Genomic DNA, 22,086 nt, shown 5'->3' with positions numbered 1-22,086 from the left:
TTCAAATCGAGAGCGGACTAAACATCCCTTTGATTGCTCTGGCTTCTTTGCCTTGGGGCAAAATGCCTCTCTAAATTCGTCCCTTGCGCTGACGACTCAGCAGCAGCGCTTACACCACCGTTCATCGGCATTTCCATTCGGTTCAGCACAATTGCGCTTTTGTTGGCCCAGGTATAGGCATTGTGAGCAGAAGGGATTTGAACCTATCTGTCAGCTAATCTTGACTGCGTGAACACGGCCCATCAGCTGCGCGAATCACTCAAAGATAGCATCCGACCCACGACACACCGGTAAGATCGACTGGAACACACCACGACCACTCGCCTTTCAAGAGGCAGCAGTACATTTTGCCAACACTCCAAGTTACCGCATTTGTAATATCCATCGCCCCTTCGTTGGCTCTCAGATGAAGTGCAACGTTCAACACACGGTCGCGTGAGAGACAAGCCCGACTCTCACTGGCACTTCGGCGTCATCTTCCCTCTTTCCATGCGCTGAGCAACAAGCGTCGTACAAATGCCTCCCAGACCTATCGCTTTCGATGAATCTGATGAGGACGACGTCAAGTATCCCCTTCGATCTTTCAAGGTCCCCGCCTGGAGGGCAGATCACTCTGACTCCGAAGTCGATGAACTCGAATCCGATGCCGACGACGACCTAGAGCTGGAACCGCAGCTACCTCCTAGGCCGTCTTCCAAGTTGGCTCGGCGCGCCAAAAGGGAACGCGAGGATCGGGACAAGAACAAGAAGGAAAAGCGACGGAAGAGGGAGGAGAAGGAGAAGGAAGAGAAACGCAAGCGCCGAAGAGCAGAGAAGAAGCAAGCCGAAGCTCTCGCTGCCAGACAGAATGGAAGCACGGCTAGCCCCTCTCATTCTCGAACTACAAAGTCTCCTTCAGTGATGCCTATCTCTGTGGCTCCCGCCACCGCTCAACGTTTTGCCGACGCGCATACATCCCGGGTCGCCCACGAGGGCAACGGAAGCTCGAGCGATTCAGACGCACCTCTTCCCTCCCTTATCATTCGATCATCAACAACCTCACAGCCAAACTCACAGCCGGCGAAAGCCCAAACTGAACCCATGAGCGAGGACGAGGTCGAGCTCATCGCGTCTCAGCTCGCGGGATCACAAAATACGGCTGCCAGTCTGACCAGGTCCAGTTCGGTGCCCGCTCTCACGGACAATAGCCAGCACGAGGAACTCTCTCAGCGTGCTGTTTCTGCTCTCCCTCACGCTTCCGGCAACTCGGGCGATGCCGCAAATCCCATCCAGCTCGACTCTTCGGACGCTCCATTTCAGCCCAGTTCCCGAGCAGAGCCAGTCGACGAGGGTGACGACGGCACCATCTCAGACATCAGCTCTGTTTCATACAGCGACTCTGAAGACTATGAACAGGGCGAAGAGTTTTACACGAGCTCTGAGGGCTCTGTCTCGGATTCTGACAGCGAACGAGGGTTCGGCCCCTGGACCGAGTACGATAAGGAGAATTGGCAAGGGTCCACGGCGCACTTGGACGCTGCCTACAACGGCAACTTTGACATTCTCGCAGTCCTCCGTCACCGTCAAAACCCACGCCGAGGCTTTTACGAGTACCGTGTAGTGTGGGCAGGCTATCCTATCTACTCGTCCTCGTGGGAGCAAGAGAGCAACTTCAACAGCCCGACCACGCTGAAGGAGTATTGGGAACGCCAAGGTGGACGCCCAGCAGACGTGGTCGTTGACCAAACAGAACACTCGACTCATGACTCTGACACTGACTTTGCTGTCAACCGCCGCCCTCGGAAGCGCGCACACGAGGCCAAAAGGAAAAAGCGCCTCGAGATCCGCCGCGACAAAAGGCAACTCCGACAGTACATGAATTCGCTCAGCGAGGAGCGTGCCGCAGCAAGTGCCCTGGACGAGGCAAAGTACGAAAGGTTCCGACGCAAGAAACGCGTCAAGCTCGAGACGAAGCGCTTGCAGGAGAAAGGCTCCAGTCGCAGCTACCAGAAGCGACAGGAGAAACTGAACCAGAAGCGGTGGAGGCGCAATGCCGCTGCTGGTGGCTCATATGGCACTGCTGGTATCTCTCGCATTGATGCAAGGCATGCGAATCGCACCCTGGCGGATATCTCGATGAAGGCTCGCTCTGGTGCTGCCGCTGGCATCAACAGCGCACACACTCGCGTGTCGCAGCTGAACGACAGCATTCCCGAGAGTGACGAGCACCAGATGACTTTCCGACGTTCGGGTCCCAGTTACCCTGGTCTGGACGTTTCGATGGCACACTTTCGTGATGATCAAAGCTTCAGCTCCCAAACAGCGCGACCTACAGTGCGGCCGCAGGCTACGACGACGGCTTTACCTGGCGCTTTGGGGTCGGTGTCTACCAGCCAGGTGCCTGCGCCCCGCCCCGCCCCCGGTAGTTACAAAGGCGCGCACCGACGCGAACCCAAAGTTCAGTTGAAGGAAGACTTTGGGAGCTTTCTGAAGAAGATTCACGGCGCGGGCGGTGGAGCATTGCAGCGGTCCACAAATGTTAACGCGGCACAATCTTCGCAAGCACCTTCAGACTCGAATGGTCGATCGATCGCCGTGGGTCGAAGGCCGTCGGAAGCAAGGAAGCCGAATCTCCTCGTGCTCAAGCCCGTCGAGGACTTTAAGGGCGGCAGCCGTCCTGCGCCACCGGCTACCATGGCTTGTGCTGGCAGCTCTGCCTCTTCCGTAACAGGAGACGCCGATGCCTTTGGGATCCCAGAGATGAGCGCTGTTCGCAGCCAATTCAATCCTCATCAGGAGGCCCCCGGCACCGACGAAGAAGAAAAGCGAGCCCAACGAGCGCTCGCCTCCATCTTGAAATCCACCTTCCCTGCAAACGCTGCACAAGGTAGCTCTGCCCATGCTGACCCATCGCAACAGGTTGCACCTCGCAGCCGTGTCGAAAACCGTCGATGTCGTCCCGCTACCGTAGCTTGGGACACTCAGGATACTACGCAGGTGTCTTGGTCGCCGCCGCACAATGGCGGACAGTCGTCGCCTCTAGACCACGGATTCACCATGCTCGAGACTGCTTCCAACGGCGGACGCTCGCCGCTGGAATCGAGCGCCACGGGGCCAAACCGGAATAGACACAAATCAAAAGTCCCGCAACACAACGTAAGTCACTTATACTTCGAGTTTGTCGTTGGTCACAACAGAATCGATGCCATAGCCGATCTATGTACCTTCGAGCCTCTGTCCTCGCATCGTAGGCAGACGCTGGGCCTTGACGTCCCAGGAGGGATGTTGTACTTCGACATGCTCTTGCCCTTTGCATGGATCCGGGACATGCTTGCAGGTCACGCTGCTACCCCGAATGAAGTCATGTTGCTACACGCAAACGGTGAAGGATCGATGCAGGCCAGATCATCTCTGGACCAGCTTTCCGAGCAGCTTAAAGACCTCGACGTCGCTCTACTGGCTTACACAATTGGAGCAGCCAGCAAAGGCAAATCCTCCGGGCGGAGAGACTACTTTGTGGCATTTTCGAGCAAGTACGAGGTTGACTACATTTCGGGAATTCCTCCGTCCTTTCACAATGTTTGCGGTCAGCCTTACACGGTCTGTATCATCCCGTTGCAGCTGGAACACCAACCAGCGCCTTCCTCGCACATCTCGTTGGGAAAGGCACCCCCATTGGAAGGTCAGGTCGTCAACGCATTCGAGTCTTCAATCGGCAAGAAGAACTTGGAGGACCTGAAGATTGGTCGCACGGAGATTCGCAAGGTGAAACGAGCCGCCCAGCGTTATCGCATCACGTCACAGCATTACGAAGGCATTCGCAGCAAGTACAATATCATTTTTCTCGGTCAGAATCCACCAGCCTACGAGAAGAGCGTGCTCTACTATATGGTCCGCATTTTCGAAGGTGGCATCCGACTCACTCTGAACCCGGAGACGGACGCCAAGCTTTACAAGGATGCAAACATCGGAACCAACGTCTTTGTGCGTCGAGCCGCCTTTGAAGAAATGTTTGCCAGTAGCGAGGAAGGAGAGGCATTCTGGCTTGCGCCTTATCTGCGACGCTTCAAGCGACAGCCGCGGTGCCGTTTCTGGACGATCGGCTTCTCGCCCGGAGATCCAGACGAGCGCGTGCGTGAGGTCTTCCCTGGTAACGAAGGGCTGGTGACCTTTTCTGTCTCGTCTATCTTGGCCGATCTACTGCGCTCGAGTATGTCAGCGTCGGGCGATCAGGACAAGGAGGAAGGTCAGCTGACGCAGACGGACGCAGCTCCGCCGACTTCCATCCTTTGCGACGTAGCGGCCAATCTGGCGAACTACTGGCGGGTGCAGCTGCATCCGTGGGTCCGCACGTGCTTCAAGCTTTTGGCCGATGATCTCGAGCCGGTCTGTCGTGCTCTGCATCTGATCGAGAAGGACCAGGAGTTCCCCATTGATCTCATGTTCGACCTGAAAATGAAGCTCGACGAGCTCTACAGGACCGCCGATGTGAAAGAGTGGCCGAAAGACGCCATCAATGGCCTGGACATCGACGAGCCGACCGAGGTTCCCGAGAAGCCAGAAGAGCTGGTCAAGCGCATCGACGACGAGGTGCTGGCAACGTTGCGCAAGGAGCAGCTAAGCACTGCAGCTGAAACGCGCTTCCACGTCTTTGTTTCGGAGGAAGGAAAGATGTCTGAAGAGCAATCAGCGGGAATTGAGGTGATGACTCTGGCCGAACTGGGAGACAACGAGTGTAGGAGACTGGCAAGGCTGCCAGGCAATTGACCGAATGTATCTGGTGCACAGGGCTGTCGACGCGATCTGTTTGCAATCCGTACTGTCTCGTGTAAGTCAAACAAGTCATCCGTGTATGTGTGTATTTTATCGACAAGATGTGAGCGCTGTGCTTCATCGTCTGGGAGACCAGCTTGTGCTTCAGTGTTGGATCTGCTGAACCTCCATTTTTGCCCGTAGAGAGCTAGTGGACCCTGAATGTAACATGCAACAATTGCGATTTTGGCGCGCACAGACGCTGAGCCACCCACACTCGACTCCTTTGCTTTACGACACCATCTTCAACATCACACACGGCCAAAACGCCTCTATCTACCATCTGTTCGGATGGACTCCCGTGCTGCTACTTGATGGAGCGATCCTGATAAGGCTGCCTCGCGCAATATGGACCGCGACTTTTACTCGTTCGTCCGCTTGTCGGATCTCCATCTGAATCTTACCTTCCGCATATCTTCGCTTCAAGGCAAGCTCGACCGCCTGACCCGGACACAGCTACTGGAACAGCCAGAAAGCCGTCATTGGGGAGCACAGCTATCACGATATCCCGACTTGTTCGTCGAATGCCAGCTCTTTTCGGACAACAAGCCACTCAGCATCGCGGTGAAAACCGCGTACAAGCCGTTCCGCAACAATCACCAGTGGAACGAATGGGTGACGTTACCATACAAGCTCTGCGACCTACCTCTCGGTGCTCAACTTGCTTTCACTATCTACGATGTGGCTTCAAGCAACGCCTTGCGCATCATTGGTGGAACAACGCTGCGCCTGTTCAGCAAAAAAGGCACGCTCAAGTCGGCGCAGCACAGGCTTTTTGTGTGGAAGGGCGTCAAGGCGAATGGAGGCATCGAGAGCGCTACACCGAGCAAGGTCGGGGAGATGAAAGACGAGATGGGTCGACTCGAGAAGCTCATCAAGCGACATGAGCGTGGCGATCTTCCCCGCGTCGACTGGCTCGACAAGCTTGCGTATCGTCAAGTCGAGAAGGTCTACCAGGTCGAAAGCCAGTCGAGCGATCGGCTCTTTCTGTACGTTGATTTGCCGAGATTCGAGCTTCCCATCGTCTATTGCGAAGCGGAGTCCATTCTTCCGTCAGCAGATGTCTCCAATGGGCTTTCGATGCTCTCTGGGCCGCTCGTTGGTCCGAGTCCTGGCACGGCTCCTATTGGAGCAGGAGGCGCCTACAACGATCACGGTGGTACCGCTGCGCAAGGCGGCCACGGGAGTGGGCTCTCAACAGCATCTGGTAATCCCTCTTCGGCAGCGGCTGCAGCGGCTGCTGCCGCTGCCGCGCTTTCAAACAGCGATCCGAATCGAATCACATCTTCCTTGTTTACGATCTTCGACCCGGAAATCGCACGGTCCAATCCAGTCGAAGCCAAGTACCGTCGACTTGTGCGATCGCATCGGTCGGGACCACTCGACCGCGAGCTCAAGCCATCTGCAGAGGTGCGAGACGAGCTTAACGAAATCCTGTCGTATCCGCCCACGCGCGTGCTCACCTCGGCAGAGATGGACAGAGTGTGGTCGTTCAGGTTCTACTTGGCACGCGATCCAAATGGTCTGACCAAATTTCTCAAGTCGGTCGTGTGGACCGACCAAGGCGAAGCAAAACAGGCGACGGAGGTGTTGCTGCCGATGTGGACCGAGCCGGGCCTGGATGACGCGCTGGAGCTGCTTGGGCCTACGTTCAAAGATCCACGTGTTCGCTCGTACGCCGTTCGACAGCTGGAGCGTGCCGAGGACGAAGAGCTGATCCTCTACCTGCTGCAACTGGTGCAGGCGCTCAAATTCGACAAGCCTGTGACTCGCAGTGCCGGAGGGCTTGCAGGCTCGGCTCTCGGTGATCGTGAGCAAGATGCGCGCCGACCGCCTGCGAATCTGCATCCAGCGAGCTCTCCTTCCCACTCGCTCACCAACGATGCAGCGGACAATGACAGCAGTGGTCTCGCTGAGTTTCTCATCCGACGAGGCCTGTCGAATCCCCTGCTGGGCAACAACTTGTATTGGTATCTTGAGGTGGAGTGCGAGGATCCGAAGACAGGGTCGCTGTTCAAGACGGTCAAACGGCGGTTCTTGGATCGGTTGGGAGCCGAGAGGAGGGAAACCCTGTCAAGGCAGGCGACGCTGCTAGCTACGCTTTCCCGGCGAGCCAAGGAGCTTCGTTCCAATCGGGACGCGAGGCCCAAGAAGATTGAAAAGCTGCGCGCCCTTATAGCGGATCCCAAGAATGGCTTAAACCGCTTCGAGCCGCCTTTGATGTTGCCTCTGGATGCATCGATTTCGGTGACTGGAATCGTGGCGGAGAAGAGTACCATCTTCAAAAGCAATCTGTTCCCACTTCGACTGGAGTTCACGACTGCGGTTCAAAGTACGGTCAGCTCGGGCGCAAGCGATGGCGACAGAAGCGGTCATTTGCCGGACAGCATTACATCGAGTCTGATCGAGGATGACGAAGTGGGTTCATTGATCAACGACGAGTCGCCCGCAACGGCTGCAAAAGATGCGAGGGATAAGAGCGCGGTCGGGCAGTACACGCTCATCTTCAAAAATGGCGACGACTTGCGGCAGGATCAGCTGGTGATCCAGTTGTTCTCGTTGATGGATCGACTGTTGAGGAACGAGAACCTGGATCTCAAAATGACGCCGTACCGCGTGCTCGCTACGGGCAGCATCGACGGTATGGTGCAGTTTGTCGATTCGCTCTCCATCGCCGGGATCCTCTCTGCGCACCAAGGATCTCTCCTCAACTTCTTGCGAGCTCATCATCCTCAGCCCACTTCGCTATCAACGTATGGCGTCGACGCTACCGTATTCGACACATTCATTCGCTCCTGTGCCGGCTATTGCGTCGTGACATACCTCCTGGGCGTGGGAGACCGACACCTGGACAACCTGCTCCTCTCTTCCGACGGCCACTTCTTCCACGTCGATTTCGGATACATCCTCGGACGCGACCCAAAACCGTTCCCGCCGCCCGTCAAAGTGTGCAAGGAGATGGTCGATGCGATGGGCGGTACCCAGTCACCGCACTATGCGCGCTTCAAGGCGTTCTGTTACACGGCATTTACCAATCTGCGCAAGAACGCGAATCTGATTCTCAACCTCGTCGCGCTCATGGTGGATGCCAATATCCCGGATATCCGCCTGGAGCCAGATAAGGCGGTGCTCAAGGTGCAGGATAAGTTTTTGCTGCATCTGAGCGAGGATGAGGCGATCAAGGAGTTCGAAGGGTTGTTAAACGAGACGAGTTATTTGTCGACCATGTTTGATCGGCTGCACGACATGGCACAGTACTTCAGGCAGTGAATGGCCGAAAGGGCAATGCGATGCTGTTCGTTCACATTGAATGCGGTGGCGTACAAATACAAGGTTGAGAAAGAGAGTGGCGAGATGAGATCAAGAAGACTGTTGCTGAGCGAAGCGCATGGAAGCTGGAGCGCGTGGCGGTTGTCGTTGCGCAGGTGGTAGCTGCGCTGTGGTGGCTGAAGGGTCCGCTGTTGGTTGTGTTGGTATCGCTGCTGCCGCTGCTGCTGGTGGCGGCAGTTGATGAACCCAACTCAGCTTTTCATCTTCCACAATCTCGTCAATGTCATCGTCGTTGAAGTCGCTCGTCTCGTCCCACATTTGGCTGAAATCCAGATCCTGCGTGGTCCAAATGCGATCCCCATCTATGTCTTCTTTCTGTTCCGATGACGATGCTGGTTGAGCGCGTGTCAAGTAGGTCGGGTCCAGTTGTTCTGGGCGTGTCCCGAATAGAGACTGGTGTGAGAATGCAGTCGGGGGCAAGATCCAGGAACGCTCTCTCAGCCGTTTGTGACGTTCGCGATCCTCCTCGATGCGTCTCTGCATGTCGTTGGGAGGGAGCAGCGTCAAGTTCCTACGATCGGGGGACAGGGCGTACAACCCGTCCTTCCTCACTTGCAACATGACCTCTAAATCTTCGAGCGTGCTTCGGTCGAGAATAAACCTCGCCTTCCAAGCTGCGATGATCTTGCTGACGGCAGGTACGTTGAGTAGCGCATCCCACCTTCCTTCCGGTACGGCTAGGTCGAATAGCGCGTACAGATCGCGTTCGAGATACTGCCGAAAGAGGGTGCGGATGGCAGAGGAGAGCGTCTCGTCGGTGAAGATGGCATCAATGAGGAACAGTAGGTTGATACGTCGGTTGATCGAGCCTTTCTTGCATTCGTCGATGATGCAGTCCCACAGCTCGGCGTGCATCTGAGGTGCATAGTCGACGATGAAGGAGAGGGCTTTTTGGATGGTCGGAAGAGAGGCGTTGACGCGGTGGAGGGAAGAGACGAAACGTAAGCGTACTTGGAAGGGGTCCATTACTGCGGTGTGGGGCCTGGCGAGCAGAAGAAAAGAAGAATGGCGGGGATTTGCAAGGTGTCTCAAGGAGAAGGTGGGTAGGTGTTGGTTATGCGAAGTGTGGCTTTTTGAGAAGAGTGCATCGGAACTCGGGCAAGTGGAGTGCAACACGCGCACGCAGTCCAACACTTGACGGGCCTTTGGATATGCCGACTGCTTTGGCTTCTTGCCTTGATCTGCCTTTCGGGATGTAGCGACAGTCGGTGCTGCATCCGATGAACCCATTGACAGAATCGCGCTTCCGCTCGAATGTTCCTTAGACAGAATCTCGCTTCATCAAGCTTTGCTGCGCCGTCTATCACTCGCCTCACCTCACGCACGCAAGAATGCCGTCGCGCCAACAGCTGCAGCTCGAGTATGCGCAGCGAGACATCTCCTTTCAGTACGCACAACTCTGCCTCCCCTCCAACTGCCCCAACGGTATCTACGTACAACTCGACGATGACGATACGCATCTATGGCACTCTGTCATCTTTGTCCAGAACGGACCCTTCAGCGGTGGCATATTCCGATTCGACATTGTCTTCCCCTCATCCTATCCATCGGCTACTCCGCAGATCTTTTTCCCACCCACGCTCTTACACCCGCTGGTGGACCCGGACACGGGCCGAATGCTGCTAAGCTCTCGGTTCCCAGGAGCGTGGAGACCGCGTCAAGACTTCGTCTCGCACATCCTCGAATACGTGCAGAGCGTGTTCCAGGATGAAGTGCTCGAGAGTCTCAGAGAGGGGATCGTGGCCAACCCTGAAGTCTACCGCATGTTCCGCACGCATCGGACATTGTTCAACAAGCTAGCTCTACAGTCAGTCGCGCTATCGACCGCACCATCGAGCTTGTACGACGTCAGCGGGGGCAGCGGGTTTCCTAACCCGAGCATTGGCTTGAATCTTGCCAATCCGGCGCGGCCGAACGAGGGGCTATCGGAGGCTGCAGCAGGGAAGGCAGGCAGCAGACCCATTCGCGCTGATGAGGCAAATGGCATTCTGTTCCGAAAGCTGGATGATGACGAGCTGGCTGCGATGCGGAAGGAGATCTTTGGTGATGATGAAGGTGCGTTGCAGCAGGCGGAAGAAGTGGAGTAGCGAGAGCAGACAGAGTGATGCAGCTTTCAATATACCCTGGAAACACTGTCTGATCTACAAGGAAGCGTGACGTGTGCATCGGCAACACAGCATCGGAGTGAAGGTATCATGAGACGGTGCAAAGAGCGGGAAGTCTGAGCCAGCACGTTCAACAAGGAGGCAGATCATCCACAACCAGGAGACTGAGTTCAGGAAAAGAGGAGGTTCTCGATGCTAGTGAATGGAGAGATTGTGTTCAGAATTCTGAGGACCGCAAAGGATCACCACGACGACGGTCTTTACCATGGAGGTGATGATGTTCATCACGTTGGGCTGTGCTGGAGATCGACATAGCAAATCCGCATTCGCCGCTGACCATGACGGCCAGACAGAAGCTTCGACGATCCAAAAAAAAGAACTGCAGCACCTAGGATTCCCGCGTGGTCCCCCACCGCAGTACTGACTAGGCGATATCCTGCTTAACTTCGCAGATCGGACGGGATGCGGTGCTTTCAGGATTCTATGGCCGCAGATGTCAAATAAGGTCAAAGTGTCGTCCTCGAGCTCGGTGAATGTAGATGCGCTCATTGTCCGATTGAAAAGAATGCGGGGTGACCACCCAATGGCACCATAAAGGCAATACTATGATTCCGCGAAGGTAGCGTCGTGTGTCGTGAGCTTTGTAATGCACCAACTGTGCCTGGCCGCTGGCGGCCGAGGTCAATTATTTTTTCCTTCGCGTAACAACTCCGCACAAGTCCGTGGATAGAGATAACGATGGGGAGCTTGCTGCAAGGCGTGGGCGGCAAGCGAGTCACAGCCAAGCTCGCTTCCTGTGAGCAATGTGTGTACCCTCGGAAGACCACGCTCCGATCCAAGGATCGTCTCGAGTGCGTCCATGGAGGAAACGGTCCTCGAGACACAGCCTGCAACGAGTCGCGTATCGTACCGTCGAGGCGGCGTGGTGCTCCCTCTCTCTCTCTCTCCTGCCGGCGATTCACATTCCGCCATGCTGTTACATCACCGCCAGATGAGGCAGAACGAGCGCCGAGTGTGAACAAAGTTTCCTGACTTGACTCATCCTGCAAATGAATTTGACTCTGACAGCGTGCTCTGCAGCCATGCAGCGGCGACGTTTCCTTGCCGGATCGACAAAGCGTTGTGTCCTTGCCGCCGGAACGGTGAGCTTGTTGCGTGCTCTCTTTAGACTGTAGAAAGATTACAGTAGGTGATGAACACAGCTTCAGGGCTTGTAGCACCGCCCTTGTGGCATGACTCTCGGACAGGGCCATGTTATACTATCATCACTTACACCGCCATCACATACACTGCCGTGTTCGATATCGCAACGTGTGCTTCAAGGTGATGGGCAGTCACACTGCATCGAGGAGCCGACACACCAAGTGTGCGCTTGCTTGATGAGTGGAAATGAAGGGAACGAACGCGTCGGCGCTGTTTCTCCCGAAAATGCTGAGTCTTGTGAGCCTGTTGTCAATTTGCGTGCTAGACAGAACGAAAGCCGGCTCGCGAGATAGGAAAGGCAAGGCAAGGCAAGGGTCCAACCAACTTTCCGCTGTTCTTCTCAAATGTTGCAGCTGTCAACCAACACTCTCTGCCGACACTGCAGCAGCATATATACACAATCAACCCCGAATCATCTGGGTCCTTCCTTCCCTCCCCGTCAATCATTCGGCCATGTCCCAGAACAGACAGAATGCCCCCTCAACAGCTGCTCGATGACCAGCTCATGCGGTCTCGTCCCGTGTCCTATACTTCCCTATCGCTCATCCTGGACGCTTATCTTCCAGCAGCTCTCGTGCTTGCTGTGCTGGTCTCGCACCTCTGGCCCAGATCGATTATCTTCTCGAGTTCGCTTCCGACCCGCATCTTTACTCCGTTTGTCACACCCGAGGATGTGCACGAGTACGACCATGCAGAGGCAGAGGCGTGCCAGCACGACGACCACACGCGGTCCCAGGCGAATTCATCAGCCACTCAGCCAGCTACTCTAGCCTCCAAAGGATACGGATCGACTGGGGCCGTCACTGCCTCGGAGGCAGCAGCAGGCGACAGTGAGGGTCGCTCGGAAACCTCGCCCCTGCTCGGAGCTCGAGGTCCGTCGCAGGCCGTTAGCACTAGTCTTAAAAATGCACCGAAGCAGCCAGCCGCAGTGCGACTCGGACTCACCGCTGTCAACATCGCTCATCTCTTTGTATGGATGGCTGCGATCATCATGTGTTCTCTGAGCAGTGTCGTTGCCGACCGTGTCGCTATCGAAGCTGGCTTCCAAGGTGCGCGCGCGTTGCAGCTAGCTGCCGCATATCAAGTCTTTGGCTGGACCTACGCAACCATCTCCTCGGCCCTGTTCCCCTCGCCAACTCCCCCCTATGCACTCCTCACCTTCTACGGCCTCGAGATTGCTGCCTCCACCTGCATCGCATATCATTCAATCATTGACGTCTCACACCTGCCCTTTTCACCGCCGCATCGCAGCCAGCTGGCCCCTCCTATCTTCAGTCTGCTCTCGTTTGGACTCGTTGCCTTTGGGTGTTACCTCATCGCCAGCTTGCCTCTGCAGGTATACGACCGCAACCCTCAGCACGACCGTTATGGCTATCCCCCACCCCTTGAGGACTACTGCACGCTGTGGCAGTGGATCAGCTTCTCCTGGGTGAATCCCATTATCAACACGGCCCTCTCTCGACCCCTCGAAGAAACAGACGTGTCCCAGCTCAGCAAGTTATCCAAATCAAAGATCTTGCTCAAGAACATGCGCTTAGTTCAAGAGAAGGATGCCCAAGAATACCAGAAGGCCAAAGCGCAAGCTGAGGCGGCGACTGTAAATTCTACACCGCAAGCCAGAGCTCGAGCTGCTGCCAAAGCCGAGAAGAAGAAGCCCAACATTCTCCGTCAGATCTTCTGGATGAACTCTCAGGATCTGGCTCTTGATTTCGTCCTCGCCTTTCTGTCTTACACCGCGGCCTACGCCAGTCCCTTCTTCATCAAGCAGATCCTTCAAGCGCTTCAGAGTGTCAATACCTCAGAAGTGGCTGCCCGCTCCATGTCCCACCTTTCCATCTCTTCGGACCCTGCCTCCTTCACCACATCACACCAGGGGGGAATGCAAGGCTACGCGATGCCGCTGCTCAATGTCTTCGCACTCATGGGCCACGACACGATCCATCCCGCCAAACGGCGTGCTTTCCTGTATGCCTTCTTTGCGTTGATCGTTTCGGTCGCCAAGACGCAAACTGATCTTCAGCATCTCTACTACGGCCGTCGTGCCAGTGTTCGCGTTAAATCCGAGCTCACTCTCGCCATCTACGACAAATCCTTGCGACGCAAAGACATCTCGGGCTCCTTGCATACCGCCACTTCCACTGCCCAGGCAGCAGACTCGGACCAAACCGACAAATCCAAGGATGCCAAAGTCAAGCAAGGTCACGAGGACGACAAGAGTGCCGCAAGCGTCGGTAAACTGGTCAACCTCATGTCTACGGACGCCAACACTATCTCGGCCGCCGTCACCATGCTGTTCATGGCCTACACTGCTCCACTCGAACTCGTCATCGCTACGACCTTTCTCTATAAACTTCTTGGCTGGTCTGCCTTTGTTGGCGTCGGACCCGCCTTGATTCTGATGCCGCTCCAGCAGTACTTGACAAAGCTCTCCTTTGCCATCAACAAAGGAACGCTCAAAGCTAGGGATAAGCGCATCACCGTGCTCAACGAACTCGTCAACTCGATCCGATTCATCAAGTTCTTCGCGTGGGAGCGAGGCTGGTCCGAGCGCGTCATGCGTGCCCGACGTGAAGAGATGAAATGGTTCTATCGCGGCGCTTGGGCCCAGTCCGGCATTATGCTCTCCTTCGGCTTGATGCCCATCCTGATCACCATAACCTCGTTTGCCTCGTACACCATCATCGAAGGCAAACAACTCGATATCGCCACAGGTTTCACCGCAATTGCGCTGTTTGGCATGCTCAGGAATCCACTCTCCGTGCTCCCCATGGTCATCAACATGGTGCTTCAAGCTAAAGTCTCAATGGACCGAATCAACGCTTTCTTGCAAGAGGACGAAGTCCCCGAGTGGGTCATCAAGAACTGTAGCGATCAGGCAGAGCTTGTGTTGGACGAAGCCACCAAGGATCGCACCATTGTTCTCAAAGGTGCCACTCTCCGATGGCATGCTGCAAAGCCAATTGACGACAACAAGCCAACAGCGAAACCCTCATTCTTGTCGTCCTTGAAGTTCTGGAGAAAGAAGGACACAACGACACCTCAACCAGCGACAGAAGTAGATGGAGCGCAAGAAGAGGCGACTCCGTTCCATCTCACCGCGCTCGACTTCCAGCCTCCCGCAGGGAAGATGACGCTCGTCTGCGGCCCCACTGGCTCGGGCAAGTCTTCGCTGCTCTCAGCTATCCTCGGTGAGATGGAGTTGGTAGAAGGCAAAATCATCCTGCCGAAGCGTCCTCTGCAGCTGCTCAGCGGAGGTGTTGCTTACTGCTCTCAGACGGCCTGGCTCGAGACGCTGAGCATCCGTGACAACATCGTATTTGGCCAATTCTTCGATCAAGACCGATACGACAAGGTGCTGGAATGCTGCTGCCTCAATCCCGATCTCAAGACGTTTCGGGACGGTGATCACACCGAGATCGGAGAGAACGGCGTCTCCCTGTCAGGCGGTCAGAAAGCGAGAGTGGCGCTGGCGCGTGCCATCTACTCTCGATCTCCAGTTCTGCTGCTGGACGATGTGCTGGCAGCCGTAGACTCGCACACTGCCCGAAAACTGGTTGACGAGTGCCTCTGCGGAGATCTGGTGCGAGGACGCACCGTCGTGCTGGTCACTCACCACGTGGAAACCGTGCTGCCTCATGTAGCACACGTGCTGATGCTGGACGGAGGCCGCATCCGAGCAAGCGGCTCCCCGGCTGACCTCAAGGCGGAGGGCCTCCTCTCCTCGCTCACCTCGGAGTCAAGCCCAGACAGCAAAGGCAAACAGGCTGCCACCGATGCGACGGCCAAAGAGGAAGCCAAAGAAGCTGCCGACGAAGCTCAGGACGTGGCGCAGGCCGATGACGCGAAGGCCACGGACCAAAAGAGCAAGACCGACCCTGTTTCCGCTGCAGCTGGTGCTTCTAATCGAGGCAAGCTCGTGACAGCAGAGGGTAAGTCGACAGGTAGCGTTAAGCGCGAGATCTACGTGACGTATCTGTCGGCTTTTGGCTTGCTGCCCTTTGCCATGGTCCTGTCATTCATCATGGTGTCACGCTCCGCAGATGTAGCCGAGAAATACTGGCTTTCGTTTTGGGGAGGTGCTTATCAACATCGTCCCGACAAAGGCGAGCGAATTCGGTTCCCCGATCCTAACCAAAACGTTCTTCCGTATCTGGGCGTACACGCGAGTATTCTTTTCACATGGTTGATCGGAGGAAACATTTCGATGCTGCTCTGTTTTCGATTCGGAGTTGCAGCGAGTAACAAGCTCTTTACGAGGATGTTAAAGGCCGTTGTACGATCTCCCACCCGCTTCTTTGACCAGACCCCGACTGGCCGCATTCTAAATCGCTTCACCAAAGATGTCGAGACTGCAGACGACACGCTGTCTAACAACATCCGATCCGTGATCTTGTTTACGACGGCGGCGATGTTTGCCATGATCAACATCGCTTGGACCATTCCAGCGGTGGCACCCCTCTTGGCTTTGGTGGTCTACGCCTACTATCGGACAGCAAGCTCATACATTGCGGCGGCTCGTGATCTTCGACGCCTTGAGTCTGTGACACGGTCGCCCATCTTCCAGTCGTTCTCCGAGGTGCTCAACGGTATCGGAACCGTACGAGCTTTTGGCGCGCAGGACCGCTTCGTTGACACCCTTTTCCGTCGCCTTGACGCCTCGCAGAGCTGCAATAACCTTTATTGGATGACCAATCGCTGGCTGCTGCTCCGATTCGACTTGATGGGTGCTTTGACAATCTTCAGTGCATCGGTCATGTCGCTCGTCCGAGGCGTAGATGCCGGGCTGGCGGGTATCGCCATTACTCAAAGTCAAGTCTTCGTGCTGGCACTGTACTGGCTTTGCCGCGTGTGGACTGGCTTTGAGATGGATCTCAACTCGGTCGAGAGGATGTACGAGTACTTTGACCTGCCGCAAGAGCCGCTGGCGATTGTCGAAGGAAACCGTCCACCGCCGAGCTGGCCGTCCAAGGTGAACAGCCGTGGCATCCAGGTCAAGGATCTTGTGCTCAAGTACGCGCCTGAACTCGACCCAGTGCTGCAAGGCGTTGGGTTTGAGATCAGTGCAGGCGAAAAGGTGGGTCTGGTTGGCAGGACCGGCTCAGGCAAGAGTACGCTTGCGCTCGCATTCTTCCGGTTTGTTGAGTTCGAACAAGGTTCTATTGTCATCGATGGCATCGATATTAGCAAAATTGGCCTCGAGGATCTTCGAAGTCGGCTTACCATCATCCCTCAAGACCCTGTGCTGTTCAGCGGTACGATCCGCGAGAACCTGGATCCATTCAACGAGCGCACCGACGAAGAATGCCTGCTGGCATTGCGTCGCGTCAATCTCAAGACGAGTCCCGTGCAGACCGCTGCGCCTAGTGTCCTTCCAAGCCGAGCTGCCTCGATCCACGAGCAGTCGATGGAACCCAATCCGTCTTCATCGTCATCCACTGCCGTCGATTCAATTCTGCCGACCGAGCATGGCTCCGGCACCACGGTGTTCACACTCGAGGATAAAGTGTCTGAAGGAGGCAACAATTTTTCTCAGGGCCAGCGTCAACTTATTTCGATGGCGAGGGCGTTGTTGCGTTCGACGTCCATCATCTTTATGGACGAAGCAACGGCTTCCGTTGATTTCGAGACCGACGCGCAAATCCAAAAGACGTTGCGATCGCCCTTGGGTGCTGATGCAAACCACAAGACCACCATCATCACGATCGCGCACCGACTCAAGACGATCATCGACTATGACAGGATCCTGGTGATGGACAAGGGTCGCATCGCTGAGAACGACTCGCCGGCCGCACTGCTGGAGAAGAAGGGTATTTTCTACGAGATGTGTCGCAAGACGGGAGAGTACGATGAGCTCGAGACGCTGGCGAAGCTTGCTGCCACCAACAACTGAACCGACTGCTCGCAGTCGATGCTTTATGAAAGGATTTCAGAATTGCTCCGACTTGACTGTATCTCTTAGACCTCTGGAATCGCATTCTGCCATATAATTGCTTGTTTCGGCATGTGGTACTGTCATGTGTACAAGTGCTGAGAAGCTCGTCAGGCAAAAAGAGATTAAAAGCTTGAGAAACGAGAGCGTTGCCTTGGGCCCTCGGTATGAAGCGGTAAGGCTATTCGGGAGACGGAACACTCAAGCTTGGTTAGCTCGTGACGTTTGGAGAGCCGGAGCCACTGCAGCAGGGCGCGTGGCGTGAAATTTCGTGGGACGCTCCACTTTATTCTCTTTCACTCGTCAGCTTGGTGTTGGTCTCGGACTGGTCTCGGACCACCACCTTTCCCCTCTTGCATCACGCTAGGTATCTCTGTTCCGCGCCTTCCACCATTCAGCAACAGACGCAGAGCAGGATCCCCCCCGAATTGCGACAAGAGGTCGGTAAGACTTTTGAACCCAATCCGGACTGTGCCCTCCACTCCACATCGCATACTCCGACTGCGCTTTCTTCTTTTCGAGGCAAGCGTCGCCTCCAAGCGTCAGCTTCATTTCTCCGGAAAAAGCAGCACCAAGCCGATCGTGAAACAGAGATGACTGCGACAACCATCTAGGCTCCACGTTCTCGGTACATGCAGGCAGGCCGACGACATGCCTACACGTACAGCGCGGCAATCGCCTGTCATGACTCTGCATTCTGCCCGAGAGCATGCGGGCCCGTCAAGAACGCATGCTTCTCGAGTGGGTGCCACCGATGCTGCGCAGTCGCTTGCCGATCTTTACAATTCACGGCACGCACAAGAGTCGGCCGCGTCTTCGTCCTCCTCGTCTCGCCATGCTTCACCTAGCTCCCTGGTCAACCTGTACAACAGACGCCACCATGCTGAGGTGCGCAAGAACAAGGTCTCTTCCACCTCTTTAGCTGACCTCTACAACCATCGATACGAGAACGAGCATCAAGACCAGAACTACAGCGTGGAGCAGGTGCTTCCAAGGCGTCGTCAAGTGATCAGCTCGCGGGCCAAGAGTCACACTATGACTGGTGCTTCGACGGCTTTATCAGCACCAAAGACGATCCTAAGCGCGTTGTCTATCGATGACACGGATGACGTGGGCGAGCTGAAAAGCCTTCTTCCAAACGGAAGTGATGGGCTGCAGGAGGACGACCACGATGAGGAAGAGGACGAAGTCGACTTTCACTCGACACCAACGCACAGCGGTCGCAGTCGAAGCCAAACGCGCAGTCAGTCGGGGATCGATTTTCAAGAGAGTGCCGAGCTTGTCTATGTTGCTCGATCCTCCATCCCGCGGAGGGGAGCTCTCGGATCTTCGGCAACGCGGTTGACCATGGACAGCGACGACGAGATGGAATCCGTGATGCCTCCAGCATCCGGCAGCTCGAATGTTGTTCTTGCTCGTCCGCACCCTTCTTCTTCCCAGTTCGTGGTGCAATCGAGTGGAAGTGGGTTGATGGACCCTATATCGGGCTTGTCCACGCCATTGATCCCGCCGCATCATCGCAAAGGACTAAGTGTGCCGCAGCATCTGCTTGAAAGCACCCAAGAAGAGGAAGCTTCGACGTCGACGCCGGCTGCCGTGTCCGGAGCAGAAACCGCGGGTGCGGAACACGAGGAGCGGGACTCGACAACGTTAGATAAGCCGCTTCCGCTTCCGCACGACATCGGGCCACCCGAGGGAATAATTGTCATCAGTGACTCTTCTTTCGACCAACCATATGAAGCACACAGCCTACGCCGACCAAGTCACTTCAAAGCGGATGCGGTTGCTTCTGCAGCGGAAACCCCAGAGTTGTCGACGCCAGAGGAAGCGGATATGGTGGTCTTGCTACAGTCACCATCAAAGCGGTTGCAGGAGAGAGCGGCTTCCGAGCAGACGTCGTCTGGAGCAGACAGCAAACGCCACTCGCCATCGTTGGGTCGACCTTCCTGGATTGGCAGAGACATGCAGTCTGAGCTCGACAGCGGCCAAGTCTCGGATGCGGATTCCGATGTGCCCGTCATCACGAGTGCTCGGATTATCGAGTCGCGGACGGGAGCATCCAGTGAAGTTGCCACGGAGTCAGAGAGTGATGCACAACGCAGATATCCCAGACGCGCTCGCAATGTGGCCGACTACAACGTCCGCCGCGCTTTCGACCGATACGACGGCATGCAAGGCGAAGATCAAGAAGACTTGGTTGCCGTGGAACGGTCCCACCCGAAAACGATGCCGCAAGCGCCAGTAATTGCGAGTCCGGCCTTCTTCGAGGCTTTGCGGTCCGGGAAAGCCAGCAGGACTGCCGGCCTGGGTCGAAAACCACCGTCATTCGCCGAGTTCTTGATGAGCAAGACCAAGGCGGTTCCAGCAGCGGGCTCCACCTCGATATCCGTTCCGCGTTCTATCCGCAGCGCGGGTCCGTCAGCTATGCTCACAGAGGCGCAGGTTCGTGCGCTGCTCAAACCCACGATCGGACTGTTCAATATCACCGTTGATACGCAGGATCATGCCGGCGTGCTCGGGCAGAAGCTCAATGCAAGCCGTGGGGAGCTTCAGCCCGACGCCACCAGCTCTGATAAAGATGGTGTCCAGTCCCCTTCTCTTCCTGCTTCTGGCACACCGATTGATCTCACCTTTCGCTCCATCATCCCTTTGCACCTTCGACGGGACAAGCTCACCCCGGCTGAGCTTCGTGAGATGCTCGATTCGCTGGGAGGCACAGGTCCCATCGGCCGACCTAGAAACGCAACCGATTATGAAAGCGCTTCTCGTCGCTTGCGACTCGGACGCGCTTACAATCAGCATCTGCCTGACGCTCTGCGCACGTTCACCGACATGGAGCATCAGGAATGGGTTCGGCTCGAAGAGTATCTCCCTGAAGTCAGGCAACGGGTGGAAGAACAGAGAGCGCGCGAACAAGGCAGGATCATGGTCGAGATGGACAGCAGCGAGATGACTCGGACGCAGTACGATCATATGGGGAGGAAACTCGTCTCGACACTGCACTGTGTTACCGGTGGTCTACTCAAAATGTACTTTAAAACGAAAGAAAGCGACGGAGCCGCAGAGTCACCGGGGTATAGGATTGTTCGCACCAGATCGACTACAAAGTCTCCTTCGCTGTCGCGGCTGGCGTCTACGCCGGTGGGGGGCCCGGAGAGCGACGATTCTGTGTTTGGAGCCGGAGCGGACGAAGGACAAGGGCCTCACAGGGACGGGACTCCCGTTCGCCAGCCGATGGCCGGGGCGGCGGTTAGTCGTCCTTATTCGAGCATGGGCACTCGAGAGTCTATCATGCCCCCGAAACCAGCGACAAATACTCCGCCAGCTGCGAACACCAGTGCTCCCTCGAAGGCTGCACAGCCGACATCAGTCCCGCTTCCGACGCTGCCACAGCTATTTCAACGTACAACAGAAGCTCGGGCTGAGCAGTTAGCGGCCCAGAAGAACAAGGCGGTGGCTAGACGGAGCTCGGCAGCTCCACCCTCAAAGCCAACAAAGGCGACTGCTTCCAAGGGAACTCGCGATCTTTTTTCGTACTTCAGCACCACACAATCGTCTTCGTCACAGCCTGCTACAAAGTCTGCCTCGGCATCAATTTCGGCCTCCACGTCAAAACCGGCAACATCATCCACATCGAAGAAACCCGCTACTGCCATCAAACGCAGTACCGCACCTCAAGCGGGATCTTCCGCCGGCGACCGCGCCTCTGCGATCCAGAAAGGCAAGCAGCGCGCCCTGGACGAAGACATCAAAGTGTGGTCCATTTCTTCGCGCAGTACCGACTCGGATGTCGAGGTCGTGATCGACCTGACGCGCTCTTCTTCGGCAGCCGACAGTCTCGGGGCGAGCAGCAAGAGAGCGCGTTCTCCGTCGCCTTTGACGGCTGTGTCGTCGAGCAAGAAGAGGAAGGCGTTGGTGAGCGGGGCGAGTGGGGCGAGTGGATCGAGTGGGGCACAAAGGGCCAAGAAGGTTGTAGTAGGGCTGAGTGGTGGTAGTAGTGACCGGGTGGTGTTGGGGTCGAAGGCCGAGGGGAGGAGGCGAGAGGCTGAGCAGCACCTGGAGGAGACAGCTCGGAGCAGAGATGTAATGACGGAGGTGGATGTGTTGCCGATGGTCGACGTCCCCACACTTCCGCACGCCGACGTTTCTAGCATCAAACGCAAACGCCCGCTTGATGAGGGTGCAACCGCCTCCTCATCGCGTCCACGCGCCAGAACCCCAGCTGAACAGCCGACGCACATCCAACACCCTTCCACACCGCCCACAATCACAAGCAGACCCTCAACCAACAACGGCAGCAGCAGCAGCAGCACCTCCGCCCGTCGCACTGCTCCACCCGGCAAGAGCAAGGGCAAAAGTGGCAGCCGCAGCCGCAGCGGGAGCAGTAGCAGCAAGACCACAGGACCGCCTCTGCCCGCCGCGACGCCCTCCCCCACGCGCGGCGGGTGGAAAGGCATCTCGGGCTGGTACACCAACACGCACGATGACTTCTCTACGACGCCGGACGAGCGCCTGAGCCAGCGCGAGATTGAGAAACAGCATCGGCTGTCCAAGCTGGACCAGCTGTTGAGTGGGATGCGCCGGCCGAAGAGGCGCGAGCAGTGATGCGTGGTCGGTGTGATGCGTGCGTGCGTGCGTGGGGGGCCAGGGGGTCTGGTGATGTAACTTACGATACGCACGGTTATGCACGGTTAAAGGAAGGCAGTTTCACTAAGTTATGTTGAGCCT

At 56.3% G+C, this 22,086-nt stretch overlaps 6 protein-coding genes across 6 annotated transcripts; 5 read left to right on the top strand and 1 right to left on the bottom strand.

The window, feature by feature from the left end:
* Positions 1–516: 516 nt before the first annotated feature.
* EX895_000682 (uncharacterized protein) lies at positions 517–4,746 on the top strand (the record flags this gene model as incomplete). Its single annotated transcript, XM_029881283.1, has 1 exon — positions 517–4,746. The coding sequence occupies one exon, from the start codon at positions 517–519 to the stop codon at positions 4,744–4,746; it is 4,230 nt and encodes a 1,409-aa protein (XP_029742669.1).
* A 393-nt stretch (positions 4,747–5,139) lies between these two features.
* Positions 5,140–8,061, top strand: EX895_000681 (uncharacterized protein; the record flags this gene model as incomplete). Its single annotated transcript, XM_029881282.1, has 1 exon — positions 5,140–8,061. One exon carries the CDS (start codon positions 5,140–5,142, stop codon positions 8,059–8,061), a length of 2,922 nt encoding a protein of 973 aa, XP_029742668.1.
* Positions 8,062–8,151: 90 nt separating this feature from the next.
* Positions 8,152–9,087, bottom strand: EX895_000680 (uncharacterized protein; the record flags this gene model as incomplete). Its single annotated transcript, XM_029881281.1, has 1 exon — positions 8,152–9,087. One exon carries the CDS (start codon positions 9,085–9,087, stop codon positions 8,152–8,154), a length of 936 nt encoding a protein of 311 aa, XP_029742667.1.
* A 365-nt stretch (positions 9,088–9,452) lies between these two features.
* Positions 9,453–10,208, top strand: EX895_000679 (uncharacterized protein; the record flags this gene model as incomplete). Its single annotated transcript, XM_029881280.1, has 1 exon — positions 9,453–10,208. One exon carries the CDS (start codon positions 9,453–9,455, stop codon positions 10,206–10,208), a length of 756 nt encoding a protein of 251 aa, XP_029742666.1.
* Positions 10,209–11,901: 1,693 nt separating this feature from the next.
* On the top strand, positions 11,902–17,319 carry EX895_000678 (uncharacterized protein; the record flags this gene model as incomplete). The annotated part of the gene is made up of 1 exon (XM_029881279.1): positions 11,902–17,319. The coding sequence occupies one exon, from the start codon at positions 11,902–11,904 to the stop codon at positions 17,317–17,319; it is 5,418 nt and encodes a 1,805-aa protein (XP_029742665.1).
* Positions 17,320–18,042: 723 nt separating this feature from the next.
* EX895_000677 (uncharacterized protein) lies at positions 18,043–21,963 on the top strand (the record flags this gene model as incomplete). Its single annotated transcript, XM_029881278.1, has 1 exon — positions 18,043–21,963. One exon carries the CDS (start codon positions 18,043–18,045, stop codon positions 21,961–21,963), a length of 3,921 nt encoding a protein of 1,306 aa, XP_029742664.1.
* Between the last annotated feature and the right edge of the window lie 123 nt (positions 21,964–22,086).

This window comes from Sporisorium graminicola, chromosome SGRAM_1 (assembly GCF_005498985.1).
Source record: "Sporisorium graminicola strain CBS 10092 chromosome SGRAM_1, whole genome shotgun sequence".
In the NCBI taxonomy this organism is placed as follows: Eukaryota; Fungi; Basidiomycota; class Ustilaginomycetes; order Ustilaginales; family Ustilaginaceae; genus Sporisorium; species Sporisorium graminicola.
The sequence above is the reverse complement of the archived record's forward strand: the minus strand, read 5'-3'. Positions and strand labels throughout refer to the sequence as shown.